The sequence below is a fragment of the Sitophilus oryzae genome, unplaced genomic scaffold, assembly GCF_002938485.1.
Source record: "Sitophilus oryzae breed Bouriz unplaced genomic scaffold, Soryzae_2.0 scaffold_1297_pilon_pilon, whole genome shotgun sequence".
Lineage (NCBI taxonomy): Eukaryota > Metazoa > Arthropoda > Insecta > Coleoptera > Curculionidae > Sitophilus > Sitophilus oryzae.
In genome coordinates, this window is record NW_022145945.1 from 8,326,536 (window position 1) to 8,346,680 (window position 20,145).

The 20,145-nt window shown below is 32.8% G+C and overlaps 1 protein-coding gene across 6 annotated transcripts in view; it reads right to left on the minus strand.

Moving 5' to 3' along the window:
• Positions 1–4,685: 4,685 nt before the first annotated feature.
• Positions 4,686–20,145, minus strand: part of LOC115874690 (protein turtle) — a 241,578-nt gene continuing 226,118 nt past the window's right edge. For 3 of the 6 annotated variants that reach the window (XM_030889923.1, XM_030889922.1, XM_030889921.1), the window contains exons 17-19: positions 17,679–17,752; positions 12,585–12,648; positions 4,686–6,523 (exon numbers count right to left, since the gene is read on the minus strand). In XM_030889923.1, coding sequence (XP_030745783.1) covers positions 5,260–6,523; positions 12,585–12,648; positions 17,679–17,752 — 1,402 coding nt within the window. In that variant the 3' untranslated portion in view covers positions 4,686–5,259. The remainder of the gene's footprint in view (positions 6,524–12,584; positions 12,649–17,678; positions 17,753–20,145) is intronic. The other 3 variants (XM_030889926.1, XM_030889924.1, XM_030889925.1) reach the window with 2 other exon arrangements.

The window sequence follows — 20,145 nt, forward strand, 5'->3', positions numbered from 1 at the left end:
ACCAATTGTTCTGGTAAAGACCAGGACAATAATTTTATATTTCAACAGGATGGCGGGGCATGCCATACAGCTAAAACTACTAAAAAATGGTTTAGGGACATGAACATCAAGGTTTCCTCATGGCCTTCGCACAGTCCGGATCTTAATGTTATGGAGACATGTGGCATAAAACAAAACAAAATTTGTGCCACGATGCCCAAGAAACCGTTGCCCATTTGAAGATGATATTAAGTGAATTATGGCAAAATTTTTATTCTGGCGTATGTCAATCATTAATAAAAACAATGCCAAACAAGCTTGCATTGGCTGCAAAAGTTCATGCCGATGTAACGCCATATTAGAACAGTTATTTTTTAAAGTGTCCGAACATTTAGTTGTCACGATATTGTGCAATATTTTTGTTTATTTATTGACCTACAGTTTATTTTAATGTTTATAGAAACTAAACTCTTTAAATACTCATTAGAAATGTTAGACTTTAATATATTTTTAATGTATTTCTTAAATGTAAATAATTCAGTTAATGAAAATAAAGGTTTTAATAAGTTTTTGTTTGTCCGAACATTTAGTTGTTAGGGCTCGTATTTAAATCCCTTCCAGTTATTTTAAACAGATGAAAAATATGCAGACAGTGTTTTCATAGTATTAATGCTCTCAAAAATTTCATTACTTCATTACACATTACACTATCGCTATTAGATTTTAATTAATAGTTGACTTTTGACCTAATATTCATACTAGGGTCGGCAAGCGATATGTTTGGGTCGAGATTTCCATATGTAAGAAGAGTACAAGGCATTTATAATGTACTGAACAAAGAGAGAATAGTATTAAGAACGTTGCCAAACGTATGAAATAAACCGATCGTTGTTGTATTTTCCTTATAGCTTATAAATTTTTAAATATAAGTTGAAAATTAAACAACGACTGTAAAATGCTCAAACGTTCACCGCTTTTGGGAAAAATACCCTGAATTTAAAAAGCAATATCTGGAAATCCATTAGAAATAATTGATTGTAGCTTTTTAAAAAACTTTACTGCTATATTTTCTTCGAAGACAATATGTGAAAACCTTTACAAATAAAAAAGTTACACGATTGCTGAAAATTGCTATGCACTAAAAGGAAATGGGCGCGTTTTTTAAACATCCAAAGCAGTTTTTGGGTTATCGGGTGTTATGATTTAAAAAGTTGAGTTTTCAAATTACCTCGATTACTGACGTTTTTTCATTGTAAATAAATGGTCACCCTAACGATATTCTTATAACAGGATTTCAGATGCCCAGAAACATATCTAATGATTTATGTAGTTATCTTTCCGAAAAAAAAGACTTAAAATAAGCGCTTTTCGACACTGATTTTACTCCACTAGACAGGGAAAGGCGTACTTGTTTTTCTAAGAAATGTGGCAACACTGCAACAACACACCGTCGCATTTTTAATTGTCCGACCCAAAAGTAAGAGTTGCAAGAGTGGTATAACAAACAACACTTTAGTTTTAATAAGGAATTTACCCATCTCTTTGTAAACACCCTGTAGACGTCAGACATGCCTATCATAATCTGTAGACAGCTTAAAGTTTGGCGCGATTTTTTCATCTTCAACTTTCTACTAAACAATTTTTAAATATTTCATACTTTTTCAATATTGCAAGATGAAAATATCGACAACCAGTCTAACACTAATACTCGACTAAATATAATATATTACAAAAAACAAAAAATAAATCGAAATCTTAAAATCGAAATAAACAGTAAACTTGTACTTTTTTCCAGATATTAACTAAATATCAGTACTCAAATAAAATAAATAATATTACAGACCATATAAATAAATATATTATCTTCGTTTTAAATAATAAAAGTAATATACAGGGTGGTCTGAACTGTATTCCGGAAACTTCGGCAGCATATTCTGCAGATAAAAGTAAGTAAAAAAGTTCGTATAAATGTATGTCCTAAAATGCTTAGTTTCGGAAATACAGGGTGTAGAAGTTTCATTTTTATTTCGATTTTTTCTAAATAATTTATGAAGTAACATCAATATTTGGATCAAATTTTGGGTCTGGGAGTTTTTTGACATGAAAAATTTGATTTTGATGTCAATATGACTCTTACTTGTAGAGGGCGCCACCTACATATTTTCTAACTGGTTTGAAGAATAATAACTTTTCGTCGGTACCTGTATAAAACTACTGAGTAAAAAAATACATTTGTGACATATTTTACGTAAAAAAGGTCCCTTGGTAAAAATTCTACGAGTAATGGTTCTCGAGATATTTGGAATCGAATTTATCCAATACCTGTAATCATTACATAAATTAAACATGTTGAGTAAATAGTTATTAGGCTGAGATCATAAATTTTAAATGTTTTTGTGTCAAAAGTTCAACAGAAACTGTTTTATCACCATTTTTTGGCAGTAAAATTTATGATTAATATAAAAAAATAAAAATTTCCCAGATTTATTATTTCAGTCAAATAACTATCTACTTAACGTGTTTATTTTTTGTCAATAATGACATGTATTGACTAATTCTGTTCTAAATATCTTCAGAACGGTTGGTCGTAGCGATTTTTACCAAGAGATATTTTTTACGTGGTTTTATACAGGTACGGACGAAAAGTTATAACTCTTTAAAAGAGTTAAAACACATGTAGGTGGCGTCTCCTACAAATAGGAGTTATTTTGACATCAAAATCAAATTTCTCATGTCAAAAAATCCCAGGCACCAATTTTAATCCAAATATTGACGTTACTTCAGAAATTATTAGAAAAAAATCGTAATAAAAGTGACACTTCTACACCCTGTATCTCCGAAACTAAGCATTTTAGGACATACATTTATATGAACTTTTTTACTTATTTTTATCTGCAGAATATGCTACCGAAGTTTCCGGAATACAGTTCGGACCACCCTGTATAATAAAGTCTGGCTAACAATAGAACACGTGACAGTGACAGTCCTCTGTCGTTTTAATTGAAAAGTAGATTATACTATACTCTGCCATTTTTTGGATGTCGTCTGTCAAAAGCTTTCCTATCTCGTTAGGCACACTTTAATGACAAAGTATAAAATGGAATTTGGTTCGTAAGCTTTGACAATTTCGAAGGATAATTGGTTAAATTGTATTCAATTATTTTCGTAAAGCCTATTGAGGAATTGGGAAAATATAGTCACAATTATTTTCTGACTACATTTCTTTATCTCCTATTAGCCATTTTTAACGAAGCAAATAGTTCAAAATAAAACTTAAGTACACAATAGTTCTTTTTGTACAGTATTTCTAAAATGGGTATTGCAAAAACTACAAATCAGAGTAGAGAGGATTTCTAAAATCTTATATCATTATATCCATTAGAATAGTTTAATTTGTATTGAAATACCCTATAAGACTGATTAAATTGAGAAATTCTACCATCACAGATGGCAGAGAAATAGCATTTAATTGGAGCTTTATTTTTTATGTCTAGCAGCAGAAAATTGGAACATCTATATGAATAGAAAAATGACATAAGATTTAAGATCTATTGTGTTTAAAATAATATACAATAATTTTTTGCCAAACCAAATTCCATTTAAGAACCATTAATTTATTTAAAACTGAGCAAAAGGTCTTTACTTCCATCATTTAAAATTAAATTAAAGCTAAAAGAAACCTTAAAGAAAACTATTGCACATCATAAACCACTGGGCGAAGCTCGTCTATCTTGCCAAACCGTCCGAGACAAAAATATAAATATCTACGAAATAAACTTAAACATAAAACAACAAACGACACTACTACAATCTACAGTTTATATTGACTTCGATAATTATTTACAAAACCAGTCCTCTCATGGCATTGTTTCGATTTGCAAAAATAAACGTCTAAATATAAATGGGTGATGAGGTCAAAAAGGGGGCACATTATATATTTTTTTAATTTTTTCCCTTTTTCTGGCAAGAATTATCAACACAAGAAATAAAAGACTAGCCTCTAAAGACTACATCCTTGAATTCTATCAGCTAAAGTAATTTTGTAACAGCCTGTTGTGAATGTTGGTCGCGGTCCCTTTTGGAGAATCGGGGACCGCTCTAAAGCGTTCAGATTATTAGTGGGGGGCTTTGAGTACCCCTCGACGGCAATAATGTGAATGGGGAGTAATATGGAGCCCCGAGCAGGTCCTCAAGCCCCGTTTTTTGATCACAATCCTAACTGTTATAAAGTGTCTTTGTAGTAAACTTGGGAAATCGGTCAGGCTTTGCTTAAAAGACGAGGGGGTCAAAAATGTCTAAGACTATTAATTGTGCTTTTATATTGTAACGTGTATAATAGTCGAGAGATATTTTTTTAGAAAAGAGATCGAAAAAGTATAGGAAAATACCCCCGCTACTGCAAGAAAGAAACGATTGCGAAAGACGACCGACCCAAGGAAAAATTGAGCCTCACTTCTTTACAATAATAATTCTACAACACGGTATGGGCTAAAATTTACAAAAAATTCAGTAAACGGAACGTTACTTAATCCTAGATATTACTTTAAACCTATGAAGTCAACTTGGTTCTGTTTTTAAATATTTAGAACATATTTTTTCGTTTCCGATTTACATTGGATATCACACAAAAAAGTAAAATATTGGTTTCGCAGTCCTTTTAATCGTATCAGTTTTTTTTCAGTTGCTCTCGCACTTCACAACTTTTGTTATTTTGGTTTAATTTTGGTCGAAAATGTTTGCTTAAGTAGATCGAGTTTTACAATTGACCGATATATTTATTCCTGTGGGGGCGGTGCTGTATTTGACTTTAGTAAATTATCAATTTTTTAATAGCCTTATTTATTAACTTAAGCAAAAATTTCTGACCTTCTGTATTTCATTGACGGTATTCATTTTGAGAACAAACTATCAACAGGCATTCTTAAGTTGGCTCTTATACTGGCCAACTGTTCAATAGGCTTTCATATTTATGCATAAGTTACCAAAGTATATCTTCGTTTCTGGATCATTTACATAAGTAGACACTGAGTTACTTTAGTTAGTCTACCGCCCTATCTATATAATATCCTTGCATGGTATTTACTCTATTATCGATGTTGACTTGGCCTATGGAAATGTATTCACATTCCTAACCTTCTTGTCCATTAGTGCTACCTCGTTGTATATAATTTCCTTCTCAGTTTGTGACGAATGGCAAATATATGAAAATGCTGTATACCAAATTCCTACTCTGGACTCATGTTCTATCTAAACTTCATCGTATATACAGTTTAACTAACGTCAACAAGCACTTTCTAGTTCGTGGCTTCGTCTTCTACTGGCCTGTCTTTTTCGAAACTCGTTAAATTCCTCCTTCATCGCTTGTACCCTAGCATCAATATTATCGTACCGACTTCGTAGAGCAAATACCTTCCTCTGTGGCGGTCCCGGACCACCGTCCACTACATCCACATCTCTGGACCCAGTAGGAGTGGACGGAGTAGGCGTAGGCGTGCTGGGGTCAAACTCGTAGTGCCCATCAACACTACCCACGTCCACAGCCTTATGCAAGTGATCCGACGCCGAAGGACTGCTGGAGGCCAGTTCCAACCAATGACCCATCAACGGCGGAGGCGGTGGCAACATCGGGGGCGGGGGAGGAGGTCTGTAAGGTGGTAGACGCCAGTCGATGAACGTACTTCCACTATGGGAACTTTGGTTCTGTTGGGAAGAGGTGTTCTTGCTGCCGAAGCCGCTGCTACTAGATCGGCTTTCTGGTGAGCGATCCAGGTGATCTAGCTCAGGCGCGCTGCGGGCCAGTCTGGCATGACGTGGCGGTAGTAGTCGACTAGCTCGGAATCTCGTAGGTGGAGGTCTAGGGCTATCTGGTTCCGGTTGTACTGGAATAAAACCTTGATGTTCTTCGTGTATGGCTCGCAAAGGAGGCAACTCTTGAGAATATCGTTCGTGAATGGATCTTAACTGAACAAAACCCGGTGGTGTCGGGTAAGATCGCTCTCCCGAGCTGGTGTATCGCACCGAGCTCAAATCACTGAAGTACATGGGTGACCAGGGCGTCAATAACAAACCACTCGACGCAGCCGGTGAACTACTCTGAATTTTGGGCGTCTGAGGAGTGTAGACTGTCGAAATAAGTTGGAAAGGTGGATGAAATCGAGGTGAACCTAGAAAAAATCCTATGCCCCCTCCCGACTGACCGGAAGCGTCCGAACGCAGACTCAACTGACTCGGATATCCCACCAACGGTCTCCTCCAGGAGGCTCGGTTGCGGATGCCTCTTCGGCTGGGGAGGAACCCTCCGTCGTCGCTGCTGGAGGAGTTGGATGGAGTGGAGGAGCGCTGGCCGTGAGGGTCCACGAGGATGAAGCGACCGTCGGCGGCCCTGGATATGCGGGCTAGGGACTTAGATGGCGATCCGGGCTGAAGGTAGTCCGGGTGCCACGTCAGGCTGGAGAGGCTGTCCGAACGGCAACGGTCTCGCGGCCAGATCCAGTTCAAGGCGAAGGTCAGCACGCTCAGACCTGGTATTCTGCCTTTTCTAAGTCTAAATTTGAGAAAAAAATATGTTTATGAGTTTATTGAAATAGAAAGGAGGTTACTAGTTCGTTTGTTATTTGGAATGTATGGATAAGTATATTGTCTTACTACTTACTTCCTCGTTAATATTACATTTTTCAATTCAATTTTGCTATTAAGACATATTAAGTGTCCTTACAAAGAATTCATATTAACAAAAGCCTTTTTAGTGTTTTTTTCACTTTAAAATTTTCGTTTTTAATTAATATGCCGGGTGAGTCTCAAAAGTGGCTCACCACTATAACTTTTTTATTTTTTAAGTTAAAAAAGTACCTATTTAATTAAAATTTATTTGGTATGTTAGTATATGACATAAATTAGGACTGATTGACGTATTCAATTGTTTTTGGTCAGTTCCTGTTTCACCGGAAATGACTACAACTTTTGATTTTTAAATGGCACCCTCGGTATTTTTTTACTTATTATTTGATAGAAAATAACATTGTGAATAGATTGACATATCATATGTCAACTTTTGACATTTTCGCTTAATAAAAATCCTATTTTAAAATTCAATCTAGATTGCCATGGCTATGTTAAAAACACTAATTCTTAATCAAGGAGCTTTGGAAAAATAGATTTGATGGTCTTGATGGTGTCCTGGCCAGTTAAAAAATGCTCAAATCGTATTTTTAATCCTATCTCAATTTTTCAAAGGGAACGAGGGTGGCTCATTAGTATATTTGGAAAAAACATATTTTTACGAATAAATTGATACCACACACTCGGTATTTTGAGTCAAATTCGTTAAGAACCGCAAGTTATAATTTCAAATAAACCATATGCGAAAATGTCAAAGAGTGTTATTTTCTATCGAAAAAAAAACCGAGGGTGCCATTTAAAAATCAAAAGTTGTAGTAATTTCCGGTGAAACAGGAAGTGACCGAAAACAATTGAATACGTCAATCAATCCTAATTTATGTCATATACTAACATACCAAAACTCGTTATTTTATCTGAAAAAAATAAAAAGTTATAGGGGTGAGTCACTTTTGAGACGCACCCGGTATTTTTAAATATGAAAAGTAAGGGGAAAAACCAACGATGTCACAAAACCGACTAACGGAGAAAACAATGATTTAACATTGCCAAATACCAATTAAAGATACACAAATGTATTACTGTATGCGTTATTATTTGGACATCGTTTATTATATTCAATTACCATTTAACATGTACCGTATGATCGAGAAAAAACGGCGTCCAGTTGGCTGGGAAATGAAGATCGCTGTCATTTTATATGTAAATTGATATGGGAAATGTCATCGATCGTCATTTCCCAGCCAACTGGATGCCATTTTTTTTCGATCATACGGTATTTGGGTTTAGTATTCTCAATAAATTGAGTTGATTACGTAAAAATTCTAGTAAGATGTCGAACTAGTAACTTATTTTAATAAGATAAATAAATTAATCATGCAAAATAATACTATTCATGCCAGTCAGTTAATAATAAAAACATAACTACAAAATAAAACAATCATTTGCTAAACAAATTGCTTTTTAAACATTTCAGAGACTACCAGAAAACATCGCAATAACATCTAATTTCCAAAAATCATTCTTAGAAGTATTGTAGTGCCTTTGTCGCAAAAAGGATTTAGGTATATTTTCATCTGTTTGTATTATAGTTAACCATAAAATTTCTACCAGTTACTGCGAAAATTTTCGAAACATCTGGGATCAAAAGGAAACATCGGTCCATTTACTGATTTGACACCGTCTTTAAAATTACCATTAAGTTACTTACTTATAAAAAAGTTAAAACAAAAAGAACGAATTTAGTCCTAATATTAAAACTTAGCAGTCTGTATTTTTATTACCCACATTAAAAATTTAAATTTCGTACGATAAAGCAATTACATTCTTGCATCGTTAACTTTAAATTCAAGTTTTGAATAATTCTACAATAAAAAGTTTTTCCTATGCCATTTCGTAAACGGCACATAGCCTTTATTTCCATAATAAAAGCAGTTTTGATATTTTCCGGATGAGGCATTTCTAATAGACTTGCTTTAGTGCTTTGAAATATCTTTATTTATACAGGGTGGTTCGAACTGTAATCCGGAAACTTTAGCAGCATATTCTGCAGGTAAAAATAAGTAAAAAAGTTCGTATAAATGTATGCCCTATGGGCGTAGACGTTTCAATTTTATTTCGATTTTTTCCAAATAATTTCTGAAGTAACGTCAATATTTGGATAAAAATTGGCGTCTGGGAGTTTTTTGACATGAGAAATTTGATTTTGATGTCAATATGACTTCTAGTTGTAGAGGGCGCCACCTACATATTTTTTAACTGGTTTGAAGAGTAATAAGTTTTCGTCCGTACCTGTATAAAACTAGTGAGTTAAAAATTATACATTTACCACATTTTTTAAATAAAAAAGATTTCTTTAAATAGTTATTAGACTGAAATCATAAATTTGAAATATTTTTGTGCCAAAAATTCAACTGTTTTATCATCGTTTTTTTCGAAGAAAAATTTATGATTACTTTAAAGAAATAAAAAGTTCCCAAATTTCTCATTTCAGACAAATAATTTGACATTTTAAACATTTATAAATGTTTATTTTAAACAATAAGACTGACAATATTATTTGTATAATGTTTTGTATTATCTTTTGTTTGTTTGTTTGTGTACCTTGTTAGTTTACTTTGTTTGTTTAGTTTAGCTTTGTCTACAAATTGAAAATTTTTTGACAATAAAGGCATTTATTTATTTACTTATTTTATTTATTTATAACTATCTGCTCAACATGTTTATCTTTAGTCAATAATGACATGTATTGACTATTTCCATTCTAAATATCTTGAGAACGGTTCCTCGTAGATATTTTTACCAAGAGCCATTTTTTACGTAGAATATCACAGAGATGTATATTTTTTAACTCAGTAGTTTTATACAGGTATCGACAAAAAGTTATTACTCTTCAAAACAGTTAAAATACACGTAGGTGGCGCCCCCTACAAATAGGAGTCACATTGACATCAAAATCAAATTTCTCACGTCAAAAAACCCCCAGACACCAATTTTCATCCAAATATTGACGTTACTTCAGATATTATTTGGAAAAAATTGAAATAAAAAAAAACTTCTACACCTTGTATCTCGGAAACTAAGCATTTTAGGACATACATTTATATGAACTTTTTTACTTATTTTTATCAGTGAAATATGCTGCCGGAATTTAGTTCGGTCCACCCTTACGTAGGCCACAAAAATTCTTCTAATAAAATGGCATTATATTTTTATGTAGATTATTCTATTCAAGATATATTTTTGCAGTTCTTTAGTTATAAGTCTTTTGTAATATCAACGATTAACATGCTAAATTATTAAAATAAATGACATTTCTAAGCCTAATATGACTGCAATTATTTAATTAAAAAATGCTTGAAAATCTTATTGAAAATATCAAATCAGTAAAAAGTAGGAGAGGATTTTAACACTCATAGAACATAATTAGACTTTAGAAACTAAAATACTCGATATTTTAGTTTAAAAATCTAATTTCTAAATGAGAATTTCTTGAAATATCTACGAAGATGCATTATTTATAGTCTAAGAGCTAGCAACGTTTTCGAGAAAGTATTTTAAGAAAGCTGGCTCTTTGATATATCTTTTACTATGGAACAGCATGCGGCCCGTCTGGCTGCCGATACCCGTTGCGTTTACTACTGCGCATCGGAAGAAGATCCTATTTTTTTTTAATTTAGTCCTATAAATTCCAGTATTGAATACAAATCGAACATGCGCAGTGCGTAGAGTTTCCGATTACGAACCGAGGATTCAGAGTTCGAATCCGGGTCAGGGCAATGACCTTTTTATTTTATTTTCGTTTATATTCTGATAGTAAAGTATTAAATATTTCTGGTGATTCAAAAAAAAAACAAATATTCAATACCTTACTATCAGAATATAAACGAAAATAAAATAAAAAAGTTTTTGCACTGACCCGGATTCGAACTCTGACTCCTCGCTTGATAGGCGGATCCTCTACGCGCTGAGCTATGGAAACTCGGTCGGTTTATATTCAATACTAGAATTTAAAGGACTAATAAAAATATAGGATCTTCTTTCAATGCGCAGTAGGGAACGCAACGCTTACCGGCAGCCAGACAGACCGCATGCTGTTCTAGAGAGCATAGTAAAAGATATATCAAAGAGCCAGACGCCTTAAAATACTTATTTTTCCGACATTGCTAGCTTTCGTACTATTACGTATTTAAACATCAGATAAATAATAACGGGCAAATGCTAGGTTGTCACTTATTTATTAAAAATTAACTTACAGTTATTTTACTTAGAAAATTTAAATAAAAAAAATGTATTAAATTTTCAAGACCACTGAATTTTTTCGTTCCTCTAAACTTAATCTACTACCTATGTTGCCATATTATCAAGACATAATGGTTTATACCTAAAAATTTACCAATTTTCTTGTCGAAAATTTTCAAATTTTTTTTGCAAAAAAAACTCGTATACGTGTTCCTAAGTATCGAAATATACCATCCCTAAAAATATGTGTACTTATTTAACAATCGCCCTGTAAAGTATCATAAGTTAGTTTTAATTTTTTTTAATATTTAATGGCTGTAAATTTATCTTAAAACACATCTTCGTAGAAAGTTCAAAAATGTCATAAATAAAAATAGTTTTAAAAAAGCGTGTACCCTTGAGAATTCTGATTTACATTTCTGTTATACATATACAGGGTGGTCCGAATTGTATACGGGAAACTTCGGCAATGTATTCTACAGATTAAAAATAAGTAAAAAAAGTTCGTATAAATGTTTGTTATTTTTATTTTAGGTTTGGGTGTTTTTTGACATGAGAAATTCGATTTTGATATCAGTATGACTCCTACTTGTAGCGGGCACCGCCTATATATTTTAGGAAACGCTTGCTACGGAGAACCCTTTAAAAACATATGGATTCGAAATAATCAAAGCATGTCATTATTGACAATAATAAACATGTGAGAGGGAGACACTTGATAGCTGTTATTTGACTGAAATTATAAATTTGGAAACATTTGATTTTTTACGTCAATCACGATTTTTTAAACAACATGTTTATTATTTTGTTAATGATAACATGTATTGATTATTTCCATTCCTAATATCTTAAAAACGGTTTCCCGTAACAATTTTTACCAAGAGATCTTAATTTTACGTAAAAAATGGCGAAAAAGTATAATTTTTATCTCACTATACAGTAGTATACAGGTATAATAGAGGGACGGACTAAATGTTATTACTTTTCAGAACAGTTAAAAAACATGTAGGTGCCGCGGCGCCCCCTACAAGTAAGTGCCATACTAGCACCTATAGGTCTGTTCTCAGAAGAATCTCTGACTAGACAGCGCGTTTCTTATTGGTTGAAATGCGTAGAAACCTGACTAAAAATCAGGTTTCTACGCATTTCAATGAGAAACGTGCTGACTAGTCAGGGATTCTTCTGGGAACAGACCTTATATCGATTTCATCAAGTAAAAAAATACTCCCAAACACCAATTTTCATCCAAGTATTTAGGTTAGTTTAGAAATCATTTGGAAAAGAAAGTAAATAAAATGAATTTTTTAAACCCTGTGTCTCCGAAACGATGCATTTCAAGACATAAGTTTATACAAACTTTTTTACTTATTTTATCTGCGCAATATATTGCAGAAGTATCCCGAATTCAATTCGGATTCGGACCACCCTGTATAGTTAGTAAATGTAAATCTGCCCGCATACAAAGCAAAGGAAAAATATTAAAATTGCTTTTAGTAAATTCAAAAATAACTTCAAGGCTGCACGCAAATACACTTCGAAAAGGGCTGGCCTATAATAATTCAGGACTCGATTTTAGAGGGAGGCAATGAAAATAACAACGATATCGAGAAAAGTTACCATAACGAGGTGCCTGATCAAAATTCATAATCAAACAAAAAACAGTGCAAGAATCAAATAGAAATAGAGCTAATACATGTGCTGACGTGAGTGCTTGGCGGTTCAGTGGCGTCCGGGGTGCATTCCATCACCTTTTTTCCTCCTGCGCAGGTCCGTAGAGCGGCGGCAAGGAACACACGAGAGAGGGATCAGAAACTGACGGTCAGAGGCAGAACAACACGCGTTTAGTTGCAGTGATGACGTCGGAAAGGACTTCCGAGACGGGGTAAAATCGGGACTTAGGATGGGTTAATATCAGGGAAAAAACTTATAAAGGCTATATTCAATTCACTTATTATTCAGTTAATTTGAAACAATTAACCAAGTTACTTAATCAGACTGACAGGGTTAAAGACTGAGATTCTTAATTTCAGTTTTTTGATAACTTGACTGATATTGTTAATTAGACTGATTTTATTAGTTTGACTTACTTTGTTAAGTCACATACACTTAATTTGACTTACTTTGTTAATTTCAATAGTCATTGAAATCGATTTAATAATAATATAATAAATATCGATTTAAATAGCTAACTTGAAACAATAATTGATCAAATGGATCGATTTGATTAACTTGGTTAATCCGACTGACCGGGTTAAAGAGGTTGAGATTCTTAATTTCAACGTTTCTGATAATTTGACTGAATTGTTAATTTGACTGATTTTATTATTTTGACTTACTTTGTCAAGTCATATAGACTTAATTTGACTTACTTTGATAATTTCAATAGTCATTGAAATCGATTAAATATCGATTATATCGGAAATATCGATTTCAGTAGCTAATTTGAAACAATTGATCAAATGGGTCGATTTGATCAACTTGGTTAATCAGACTGACCGGCTTAAAGAGACTGAGATTCTTTATTTCAGTGTTTATGATAATTTGACTGATTTTATTAGTTGGACTTACTTTGTTAAATCATATACAGTTAATTTGACTTACTTTGTTAATTTCAATAGTCATTGAAATCGATTAAATATCGTTTATATCGGAAATATCGATTTCCGATATAAATATCCACCAATATCACCAATAACTTGGGTGATATTGTTAGTTTGACTGATTTTATTAGTTTGACTTACTTTGTTAAGTCATATACACTTAATTTGACTTACCGTAAAATGGGGGGAATAGAAACATAGTGGCGAATAGAAACAAAATTTCTGAAAAAAATCAAATCACGATTAAAAATATTCAAAGTAAAAAGAGTCGACATATCTAATTTTTCTATCATTGGTAATACACAATAAAATGTAAAAACTATATTTTTATCTGTGCCAGCACTGTTTCTGTCAATCAGCTGATTAATAAATGTGAGATCGATTTATCACCTATTTTGTATGGCGCGAAAACTTTATAAATAAAATATTTATTTTTAAAGTAATACATAAGCTGGTACATGTAAGTTGTTATATTATATGTATTGTTAATTATTGTTAAACCTACTTAAATATGTAATAATTTCCTGTTTCTAATCACTTTGTTGAAAATAGAATAGATAAAAACCTTAACATCAATGTGTGTTTCTATTCTCCCGAATAGCAGGTGAATAGAAACACAAATGTTATTTTTATTTAATGTTTATACGCATATTTTTCAAAAATCAAATTACATATATACGCAAAGAACAAACAAAGACCCATGTTTTAAAATATTCAGGAAAGTAATACCAAATTTTTATCAACAGGTATATCGCTAATAGCCTACAAAACTGTTTCTATTCACCCCATTTTACGGTACTTTGTTAATTTCAATACTCACTGAAATCGATTAAGTATCGATTATGTCGGAAATATTGATTTCACTAGCTAATTCAGTTAATTTGAAACAACTTATCAAATGAATCGATTTGATTAACTTAGTTAATCAGACTGACTGGGTTAAAGAGATTGAGAGTCTTAAATTTCAGTGCTTTTGATAACTTGACCGATTTTATTAGTTTGACTTGCTTTGTTAAGTCATATATACTTAATTTGAATTACTTTGATTTCAATGACTATATCGATTTCACTAGCTTTATTATTTTTTTTTTGTTAACCCTAGGACGTGGTTAATGAAACTTTGCTAATTTGAACTATTTTTTTAATATGATTGTCTTTACATATTAACTGAGTGATTTGTTTATCCTTGATAAATTTGCTTTGTTAATTTAATTGATTTTTATTAATTTGGCCCTTTATAAATGTGACTAATTTTCTTAATTTGAATTAATTGGTTGACTAACTTTTTTAATTTCACTATCTTTGTTAGTTTTACTACCTTTTTACTTGGTCGACATTTGATTTGGCTAATTCATTTAATGTGACTTCGTGAACATGAATAATTTTGTTAATTTGACTGTCTTTAGTTAGAAATAAATTTGTTATTTTGACTGGCCTTATTAATTTGACTAATTTTATTAATCTAACCTAGACCATTTGTGTAACTTAAGCAAAATTAGACCAACTGTGTTAATTTCAATAATTTATTTAATTTGACTTAGTTAATTTGACTAGTGAGGTTAATTTAACTGATTTTGTTAAATTAATTAGTTTGGTACCTAAGTAAAATAAGTAATAAGTAAATTGACTGAGTTTGTTAATTTGACTGATTTCGTTGATTTCACTTGGTTTATGAAGTTGCGACTGATGGTTAATTTTACTAATTTTTAAAATTTGGTAATTTTACTTTGTTAATTTGACATATTATGCCGGATATAAAAAGTTATTTTAATAACCATAAATGTAGCTGATCACAATTAACATAAAATAAATAAAATTGTTTTTTTTAATTTTATAAAAGAATTAAAATAATAGACATAAATAACTGTCATTGTCGGTAAATTAGTTTCAAAATTGAAAATTAATATTAAAAAATTAATTTAAATCTTTAAAGATGTCGCTTTAAAGTGTATAACGAAATGTCAGCTTCAACATAAAATCAAATTGTCCTATTTTAAATTAATGTATAGAACGTAAATGTTTCCAATTTCAATATCCATCAATATTACAAAATTTATAGTGATTTTTTAAATATAGCCTTTATAAATATATGATATGAAATAATGAATACTTAATCGGTGAAATGACAACATTTAAGAAAAAAAATGTAGGTATAGTTTGTTTTTATAATTAATGTAAATCCTGGAAAGCATAAATTGCTTTTTAATTTAATAAGATGCTAAATTAAAAATCCACTGAAATAAAAAAAGATACGTTTGAGACTTAGTCCAAAATTAAAAACTTTTTAAATTAGAATCTTTTACAAATTATCTTCTTATGAACAGTGTTATCTACGATATTCTAATAAGATTCGAAAACTTTTAAAACTCTTAAAGAGTTTCCTTAATATTTTTGAGCTTTTTGCTACTTTTTAACAAAACAAACTTCCTTGTATTTTTCTTAAAAGGTCTATAACACCCTTGCTCCAATAAGTACATAAAACACGAGACAACAAAGGAAAGAAAAAGAAGGTTTATGATCATCGCGTAATAAAATTAATCAATCGACAGAAATGAATAGAACTAATGCACAGAACACATAGTATACGAGCCCTAAGGCCCTATATCTATATACATTCCAGGAACAAATGAAGCACACCAAAGTTACAGAATATCAATCAGATTCAACCGGCATTTCCTTAGACGAAATATACTAAAAAATACAACACGCCACCAAAATAACAATGGAAATCTTGACAGCCTGAAAAATATAATTTTTGTCAAAAAATAGCTTTGTTTACAGATAGCTGCATTTCGAGTATGGTTGGTAAACGTCGATTCGGCGCTCGAATTGGGCTGAGACCAATAGAGAGTCTCAGTCGTTACGTCAGGTCAAAGGGCGGAGCTTAACAACCTTTTCAAACAATGTGGTCTTCCATTTTCAGTGAGCAAATAGGAGTTTTAATGTTTTTATTTGAATATAACTTGTGCCACTGAAGGAGGTTTTGATATAATATAAATTTGATAAAAGTAAGTTTATTACATAGAGCTAAATGTATGATTTTGTACCTACCTCAGCATCCTTGAGGCGGAAATCTATGCTATCGAAAGATGCGTACAATTTCTCTTAGATAGGAACTATCAAAGACAGGAAATAGCCTTCTTATCCGATAGTCAAGCAGCACTAAAAGCGATCAATTTAGCAAACATCAATTCAAAGTTGGTCAAAGAATGCCTAGAGAAGCTGAACAAATTAGGCAAAGAAAATAAAGTCCTACTCTGGGGTGCTCGTTCACCAAGGGATAGAAGACAATGAAAAAGTAAACGATCTAGCTAGAAAAGGAGCAAACACTCCACTAACTGGACCAGAATCGTTCTGCTATCCAAAGGGTAACCAACTTAAAGCTGAACTCAAGAACCTGGAAGACTCCATCCAAAACCTTATATGGGAATCCCCCAACAGTCTCAGATACTGGAAAAAGTTCCTCAGAACTTATGACCCAGAAAAATCAAAGATTTTCCTTGATTTGAGTAAGAACAATCTTCGGATTGTCACAAGGTTTCTAATAACAAGGTCTCCTCAACGAACATCTCAGTAGATTCAAGCTGAGAAAAAACGGCGAATGCAGATTCTGTAGGGAAAATGGGGAAACACCAGAACACCTTATCACTGAGTACGCCAAGACGACAACTGTCCGCGCAATAAACTTTGGTAAGGCTGATATCGGAGATGGAGAGCTGGCCTCTGTGGGGCCACCTTAGATACTGGCTTTTGTCAAGGCTCTGAGACTGTATGATGAGTTATAACTCGTTATAACTACATTCTACATGATTTTTATTGTGACCAAAAAAAGATAAACTAACCGTTTATTGAATTTTACCTGCATTTATGGCTTTGTTTGAAAATATTTTAAAGTTCCGCCCTGTGCCGTGACGTCAGTCTTTTAGACTAGTGCACTCTAAAAAAACAGCAGTCTATTATGTATGACTTGTGGCAGTTTTAAATCAGGTGTGCTGTATCTATTATATATTTAAACTGAGGGTTGCAAACCGTAATAAAAGCTAGAAAAACGAATGAAATTAATTGATATTTTATAACTCTACGTATCACTAAAAAAATCTCGCTATGAATTGCGATAACTTATTAAAGAGTTGTTTGATCGTTGAATTTTTAAAGTTTAAACGTTATTTCCGGCTTAGGTAAGAGGGAAAAGAAAGTGGCGTTATCGCAGACAATAACGAGACCTGTCAATCTGGAGCTTACGGTTCGTGTCAACGCTTGTCCCAGGAATTATAAACACGCTCTCGTAATCACGGTAAGACTCGGACTCAACCGTCCTACAATTAAAAATCATTTATATGGTTCGGAAGAAAGGACAAATCAAATGAACTTATCCCAGCCGAATAATCAATATTTATCGCTTGTTTTAATAGATTTATCAATGTTTGAGTTTGTTTGAAACTGCTAGACAATGATGAATTATGAAACAAAATATCTTATTGAACTTATATTCTCTGTAATTCTAAAACTTACGTAACGTTTCGGTAAGGTGTATCACTGACCGTAATCCTTGCCAGTTATACTGATATCGCTGATAGTTATCAATCTAATTCCTAAAATATCTGAGTTTAATATAGTCTGTTTCAAAAAGCCTGATAGCATCGAGAAGGCCTGGTGCCATAAAACATCATCAATAACAATCAGCCGACTTTTTTATTGAAGTGAAACTTCTTTACGCACGTCGGGAGTAAAAATTCAAGTGAGTCACGGCCTTGACGCGTGAGCTAGCGAGAGGAAGAGTGATAGTGGCAGTGTTGCCACAGCTACTCCATTCGGGATCTACCCCTTTGTAAAACAATTTAATCCCGCTATCTCGTGATAATATATCCGATGAAAATAAGCTTGTGGCAACACTGGGTAACGATCTGTGCCATGCGCGGCTAAGAAAATCACTATAATAAACTTGATACTGTACCAACCTTGATTAATTGAGTAAATTTTCATGCATATTTTCATCGATAGGTTTGTAACTTCTGAATAACGGTCTAGGTAAAGTCTAAGCATCTAGCTCATTTGTCAGCTCAAAATTAGAATTTAGAGTTAGTAACTCGCATTTTCATTGGAGGACACTGTCATACTTATTTCAAACCAATAATCAACGAGAATATTCCTATAATTTAATAAAATTACTGTAAATCACTATTATAAATCATAAATTATTTGTAATTGAGCTGTAATTTCTGTATTATTAACCCGGTAAATGATGGAGATAAACAATTGTGATTGAAAAGTTTATTTTTAAGATGAAACTTTTGTTAACAACATTTTGGAATTCGAATAATGAATTGAATAATGACAAGTGACATCTGTCTAAAAAAGACAGCGATTTAGAGTGACAATTTTTATTATGCAAAATCGTCTTATGGAGTTTGCTGGTGGTCGTATTATGATGTGCAACCAAAGTTATTTTAATTTCCTTATATATAGTAGGGTTCGTACAGAAGGACTACTGCAATTTGAATCTAAATCCACCAAGGATTATCATGAAGAAATGACGGCGGATGTTTTTGAAGATTGTTTTTCCCAAATGATGACATTACTTCCAGAAAACTCTGTCATTGTTATAGAGCAATGTATTTATCCGTGGCGGAAGTAGACGCAGTTAGTCTGGGTTTACATGACAATCACAGAATCACAGAATCACACAATCCATATTCTGTGATTTTGACAGCTTAAACTTAAATATCATTAGGGCAGCGGCCTAGCTACGTCGAAACACCAGTTCCCATTAGAACACCGAAGTTAAGCGACGTAAGGCGATACTAGTGGATGGACGGGTGACCGGTTCGAAACTCTGTATCGTGCTGTTGCCCCAAAAAAGGCAAAAGTGTAAAATCTATTCACACACACTGCTCATTCACGCCGGTTCGAGGCCGGATGAGATCGGATATCTCGTGAGTAAGAGTCGATTTAGACACTTGCCAAGTCGGTAGGCCATTGACCATGATATGGCCGGGGACCGCGGTTCGGATTCCGCGTAAACAAAGTAGGCCCCGTCCAGATTAGCCCTGGCAGCAAAAAAGAGACGTTAACTGAAATCTTTACTTTACTTTTACTTTAAATATCATTAGGGTGACGAAACGACCGACGACGCATTACGGATGCATTTTTGGAATCAGCTTAAATGAGATGAGAGTGAGAGTTAATGAGATGAGAGTGAGAGTTAATGAGAGTGAGAGTCTCTCTCTCAGTCTCTCTCTCTCTCTCTCTCTTCCTCAATAGATCATATCACGGATCATATCAAGAAGTATCAAGTCAAATTAAACTGAAGTAAAAAACTTCATAACGGACTGTGATATATTTGACCGAAACGTTGTGTAAGCTAAATAAATAAAGACAACAAAAAACCGACATCCTCTTAGTATTAATATGAAGGTCTAGCATGAGATAAATCAAAAGGGTAATATAAATTTGAAAAATATGTACTCCTATATGCCTTTTATACCTACGTAATACAATTTATAAGCACTTTATAGTTTGCTTTAAGACAAAGTATTTCAAAGTTCGCCCTTCTCATATTTAAATCAAATAAAATGTCTAAAAATAGAAACTTCTAGAGACAAGACCACTCAACTAAATAAGGAATGAAGTTCTTGAAATACTTAATAAATTTGTCTTTTACTTCTTCGGTAAATAATGTCAATGTCAAACTGCCTTCCGTTCTCGACAA